Consider the following 6,535-nt stretch of genomic DNA (forward strand, 5'->3'; position numbering starts at 1 on the left):
TGATAATTTGAAGATAGGGGTTTGAGAAGAGGGAGAAGGCCAACATTTCTAGGACATGTTTCTGAAGCCCACTGAGCCTCTGGACCTGCACGCACATGCTGGTAACTGAACTAAGCACTTCCACTATGAGCTAATTCAGGGGCGCCTGGGGGCTCAGTTGGTTGAGCATCCAACTTCGGCTCAGGTCATGATCTTGTGGTTTGTGGGTTCGAGCCCCACATCAGGCTCTATGCTGACAGCTCAGAGCCCAGAACCTGCTTCAGATTCTGTGTCTCCCCCTCTTCCTGCCCCTCCCCCGCTCATGCTCTGCCTCTCTCTGTCTCTTAATAATAAATAAACATTAAAAACAGTTTTTAAAATAATATGGACTAATTTGAAAGAACCTGGAATGACAAGGAAAGAATTACACAGTGGTTTTAAACTGAAAGAAACAGCTTATAAAATAATAAGTATAAAGTTATTCTATATTTATTAAAGTCTGTGTATATATGCAAATACAGACAGACAAAAAAAATTGTTCACGCCAGCCTTTGGATGGAATTAAAAGGCTATGATTTTTTATTTTCTCCTTTTAAATGTCTTTGTTTTCCAATTTTATTAGCATGAAAGACACATTTGGAAAGAAGAAACCCCATGGATCTTGTTCAGGGAATCCCTACAACACAGAACAACAGAAAACCTGGGAGCAGATAGGGGTGTGAGCCATATTGGGGCTCTCTGGGCTTGGGATCCTCCATGGTAGCTCTCCCACATGGCCTCCCATATAGAATGCCTCCCTCAACCCTAGGATGGGAACAGGAGCCTCTCCTGCAGAATTCTGGCCCCAGAGTTCATCTCTGCAAGCACTTCTGGCAACCAGCTTCCCCTGCAGTCAGAGCAGCGAGGCAGGCAAAGCCCACACCTCCGTGGCCGCAGCCAGTCCCAACACAACTGTACTGGCCAGCCACGCTCCTGTGTCCCGTGCAAAGTTTGGAGGCTCCAGGATTGTGTTGCAAACTCTGCCCCCAGCTGCCATCCCAATACCTCTGCCCAGGTTTCCCAGGTTCTGTAAACCTCATAAACGTGAGGTTTATTTCCAAGTAGGGAAAAATAAAGAGAATTGTCACCGTCCCCTTGGCTAACTATGTCACAAAAATGCTTCTGTGCAGCTTTTCCAAAATTACTTGTAATTGGTACAAATCATCCCTGGCTGATTGGTTCATTCTGTCAGCTAGTTTTACTGGCTTCCTGCCATGTGCCTGGTGCACAATACTTGATTTGAAGTGAATTGATTTTGACAAACAGCACCTGGTGCAGGAGTAAGGGTTAACAAGACATTGTCCTTGTCCTCAAAGAGTTTAATGTCTGTAGAGGGAGATAGACAAGGTGACGTGGAGGAGGGCTGGCCTGGAAACATAATGACAGAGCTTGCGAGGTGTCACAGCCCTGTTCCATCCAAAGATCATTTGTGTCCACGAGCTTCCAAAACACACACATCTTGCACCCCATCTGCAACCCTGCACAGTTAGGTCTCAAGAGGAATGAAGTGTTCAGGCCACGAGGAGCCTCCCTTCCCTAAGGCCTCCCCTGGTGCCCAAATTCTCTGGAACCCAAATCTCCTTGGGTCCTGGGTCAATGGGTTTGTGGTTTGTGATAGGAGAGGGCAGGGCACAGCTGGCCTGGTTCACTTCACACACTGATTCCCATAACATCTCCACATCCCAGACTTGAAAAAGCCTTGTCAGATAATTACCCTAAAAGTGCTAAAAAATCTTTTTGCAAGATTTCTAGGACATTTTATTTATTTGTTTATTTATTTATTTATTCATTCATTCATTCATTCATTCAATAGTTTATTGTCAACCAAAAAGTTGGTTTCCATGAACACCCAGTGCTCATCCCCACAAGTGCTCTCCTCCGTGCCCATCATCCTCCTTCCCTCTCCCCCACCCCCATCATTCCTCAGTTTGTTCTCAGCATTCAAGAGTCTCTCATGGTTTGCCTCTCTTCCTCTCCCCCACTATTTCCCCCCTTCTTCGCCCCCATGGTCCTCCGTTAAGTTCCTCCTAATCCTCCTATACGTGCAAACATAAGATATATGTCCTTCTCTGCCTGACTTATTTCACTCAGCATAACACCCTCAAGGTCCATCCATGTTGCTACACATGGCCAGATATCATTATTTCTCATTGCCATGTTGTATTCCATGGTATAGATAAACCACATCTTCTTGATCCATTTATCAGTTAATGGACACTTAGGCTCTTTCCATTTTTTATTATTGTTGAGAGTGCTGCTGTGAACACTGGGGTACATGTGCCCCTATGCATCAGCACTCCTGTATCCCTTGGGTAAATTCCTAGCAGTGCTAAAATTTTTTAAAAGACAACTCTTGGAAACTCTGCTTCCAGGCAGAACCTCTTCTCCTAAAACAAAATATTTCCCTAAGCTACCACCTTCTCTAGCGCTGCCTGCAGCAAAGGCAGCCTCCAGAGCCTTGGCGGGGAGAGGGAGGAGTGCGGCCACAGACACCACCCAAAGCCTGTGTCTTGGGCCCCCGCCTTGAGCACAGGCATGTTAGAGAGGCAGTTGGGCTGAGGATAGGGCCACGTCCACACTCATGATTTCTTTAATCTATTTAGTGCCTCTCAGGTCACAGAGCTGCCACACAGGTCATTCCTTGACCCTATGGGACAGGACAACCAGTGTCTGGGAAGATAAGGGGCTTCCTGAGGCCCCAGGGTGCAGTGGTGCGCAGTTGGGCCCCATGGATGCTGCATAGTGCATTGAGATGTGCATTCCAGAAACAGGATGGGGGCTTCCAGACACCAGGATGCATCTCACTTTAGGGAAAGCTGCACTCTGGGTCATTGCATGATGCATTGGGCCTCATGCTCAGGAGAGCAGCCTCCGGAGGGCTGCTTTGACCTCCGTGTTCCTCAAGGAGTAGATAAGGGGGTTCAAGGATGGTGCCACAGAAGTGTAGATCACAGACACCACCTTGTCCTTGTCCAGAGAGTAACTGGATGCTGGGCGGATGTAGGTGTAGATGACGGTACAGTAGTACAAGGAGACAACCAGGAGATGGGAGGAGCAGGTGGAGAAGGCCCGCCGCTTTCCTGAGGATGACCGGATGCGCAGGATGCTGGCGATGATGCAGCCGTAGGAGAGCATGATCACAGAGAAGTTCCCCAAGGCCAAGATCACATCCGCAGTGAAGGCCATGGCCTCATTCAGGTGTGTCGGGGCACAGGAAAGCTTCAGCAGAGGCGGGATCTCGCAGAAGAAGTGCTCGACCACGTTGGAGTGGCAGAAAGGCAGGCGCAGCAGGAGGCCCGTGTTCACACTAGTGTTGGTCAGGCTGACCGTCCACACAGCCACTGCCAAGAGCCTGCACACCCGGGAGTCCATGAGAGTGCTGTAGCGCAGGGGCCAGCAGATGGCCACATAGCGGTCATAGGCCATAGCCGAGAACAGCAGTAGCTCAGCCCCCAGGGACCATGTGAAGAAGAAAAGCTGCACAATGCAGCCTCCATAGGAGATGGTCCTGTCACCCACCATGCTGCCCAGCAGCTTGGGCAGGATTGTAGAGGTGCAGAGGATGTCCACCACAGCCAGGTTGGTCAGGAAGAAGTACATGGGGGTGTGTAAGGCAGGGCTGGAGCCAATGACCATCACAATGAGCAGGTTTCCGGAGAGGGCCACCATGTAGAGGAGGAGGAAGGTGGGGAAGAACAGCATTTGCAGCCGAGGTGTTTCTGAGAATCCCAGAATGAGGAACTCGGTGACCTGGGTCTGGTTCATCACAGCTACTGAGGGTGGGGGCCTAGGCCCTGGCTGTGAAGGAAAGAGGTACTCACTGTTTCAACTTGTTCTGAGCAGCCCATCTTGCAAGTATTTGTGTGTCCCACTTTGAAAGAGAACTTCAAATACTATTTTGGTAATAAAAATGAAGATTTATGTCCTTGAAAACTTCAGAGAACAGGGACATCACAGAGAAAGCAGCTGCCTTAATGTATAAAGAAGCCCCAGTCCTCACCCGCCTCCTCCCTAGTGCAGGACTGAGATGGCCACTCAAAGGATGTCCAGACCTGGAGCCCTGGTCAGCGAGGGCCAATCTCCCCAGCCACATAGAACACTGAGCACACATGGTGCTGCGGGGGTGCTTACAGAGAACTGGGGGACCTGACTGTGTTTACAGCCCACTCATCCACTCAGACAGGGTCTGGGAACAGAGAAGGGATGGGAGGGATGGGGAGAAGGGCGAACAGTAAACAGAAAGAGGCTGCCTCCGAAATCTGGTTATCTCCTTCCCATACTGACCACATCAAGGCAGCACTGGCTGAGGGGGACCGAGGGTCCCAAACACATGCACTGGGCACAAGGGACAGGCCTGTCTGCAGGGTGCAGGACAACCCACAACAGGACCTGTAGATCAGAGACAAATCACCACCCAAACTCTTCAGCTGAATCAAAGAGTTCCCCCAAGATAAACCTGGGATAGTGGGGACCTGGGCTCATCCGTGCCAGCTTCTAAAGCAGACGTGGCATGGCTCTTTCTAGATTATTGTGTCAGCGTGGGGCACTGTGTTTATTTCAAAACGGTGCATCTTGAAAATATTTCACTGCTTAGATCATAGCCCTTTAACGAAAAAAGACTTTCAGACCTCTGCATAAAGCCAGGGGGTTGGCGACCTACTTGCTGGCATTTTTGTAGGGATGTCGACTTTCACTAAACATTACAAGGACATGTCGCTGTGAAAGGTGGTCCGAGAATGAGAAACCAGATCACCCACTGGAATGTGCTCACTGGTGTAGAAAATGCTGACACATATCAACCAAAAATCTGATACTTCAAAAAAAAAAAAGAGAGAAATGAGAGAGAGAGAGAGAGGGAGAGGGAGGGAGAGGGAGGGAGAGAGGTGGATCTTATACTACGTACTCTCCATGTTGCTCCTTTTCCCTTTTAGAAATATGATTAGAGAACTTTCATCCTCAAATATAACAGCCAAAGGGATCTCATGGTTCTTAGTCACAGAGTAAAATGTAATTATCCAACATGATCAAAACACTGTTATTCATATTTAAAACATACATGATACATAGAATCAACATTCAATGATAGTAGGTGCTTACAAAAATATGAAAAAAGTCTTCTGGAATTCCTGGTATCCTCTCAAGAGACTTCCTTCTTGGTTCCAAGAAAAAAACTTTAGAGAATCATCAGCAGTTATTAGGAAATAGAGTTGGTTTTAAAAAGAAAAAATACAGTGAGAGACACCTGTAACCGAGAGCAGGATCAGTTGGAGATTTGTAACCAGGACTGGAGAAGCCTTATATCATCTGGAATAGGCAGACACAGGTAGTGCTGGTGCACCCTGAGGGATCAATTAGCACAGAATCTGCTTGCCCATGGATGCAAGACTCTCTGGAGAAGCTGACCAGCACCTGGGGGACAGATCTCATCACCAGCAAGAAAGAATAGAAGATATTCTTGGCACCTGATGGTGTGTTCCAGGCTCCAATAGGGGCTGGTGCTCAGCAGTAACCACCCAGGGACTGGTTGACCAGCAGCAGCATCAGGAAGAGCTGATGGGCATGTCAGGCAGTCAGACTGTAATGGCATTGAGCCAATGAACATACTGATCCACCATTTCTGCCTTGGACAGACCTAGTCCTTTCTTCCTAGATAGATGTATACAAAAATTGGGGTGCCTGGGTGGCTCAGATGGTTAAGTGACTGACTTGATTTTGGTTCAGGTCATGATCTCAAAGTCACGAGATCAAGCCTTTCATCAGGCTCTGCGCTGAGTGTCAAACATGCTTAAGATTTTCTCTCTCTCTCTCTCTCTCTCTGCACATCCCTCCCCTCAAAAAAATCAAGGCCAACCCTCATTTTCCTAGAGCTCTTCCTGGATATTACCAGGTCCCAGAACCTTGGAGTAGCTAATGGCCAGTTGTCAGTGGCCGCTGGCCATTATTCTCAGCTTTCTGTGCCCCCGGTTTCACATGCAGAGCTGGTGAAGACTTCGTCCAGTCAGGCAACACTCCTCTCCTTATTCAACAAACCTGGGAGAATGGAAGTTTCCCTGCTCTGGGAAAACCAAACTAATCCAGACTAGTGGCAACAGGCTGTTCTGTTCCCAGAAATGGTGCGTCCCAGAAAAGGTGGCTTTTCACACCTCCAGGACATTTACTCCAGGACAGTATGTGGAAGCAGTGGCTGGCTGGTCACCAGGTGTTCTGAGACTTGTCCAGACTGCTGATCTGGGCTGGACTTCTTCAGTTCATGGTCAGGGCACTTGTCAGCTTGAGTTTAATCTGCGGTTCACTCACCTTACCCTCAATTGCTTGGTTTAAGAAAGGGTCAGCCTGTCACTTGGGATGCTTCCCCCAGTTTTATTTTGGTATGAATGACAAATAACTGTTTTATATATTTTGTTTTAACAACTTGAGTTTTTAAAAAATATACAATGTGATGATTTGATAGATGTGTACATTGTGAAGTGATTGCCACAATCAAGTTAAATAACATATCCGTCATCTCGCAGAGTTA

The 6,535-nt window shown here is 48.0% G+C and overlaps 1 protein-coding gene across 1 annotated transcript; it reads right to left on the bottom strand.

The window, feature by feature from the left end:
* Nucleotides 1-2,874: 2,874 nt before the first annotated feature.
* On the bottom strand, nt 2,875-3,786 carry LOC120245363 (olfactory receptor 13G1-like). Its single transcript, XM_039252387.1, has one exon. It carries the CDS (start codon nt 3,781-3,783, stop codon nt 2,875-2,877), a length of 909 nt encoding a protein of 302 aa, XP_039108318.1. The 5' UTR covers nt 3,784-3,786.
* Between the last annotated feature and the right edge of the window lie 2,749 nt (nt 3,787-6,535).

This window comes from Hyaena hyaena, unplaced genomic scaffold, assembly GCF_003009895.1.
Source record: "Hyaena hyaena isolate Hyena2069 unplaced genomic scaffold, ASM300989v1 scaffold_409, whole genome shotgun sequence".
In the NCBI taxonomy this organism is placed as follows: Eukaryota; Metazoa; Chordata; class Mammalia; order Carnivora; family Hyaenidae; genus Hyaena; species Hyaena hyaena.

Bases quoted from the DNA above. Each gene is read 5' to 3' on its own strand.
- LOC120245363 (XM_039252387.1), bottom strand. From the start codon at position 3,783: ATGAACCAGACCCAGGTCACCGAGTTCCTCATTCTGGGATTCTCAGAA.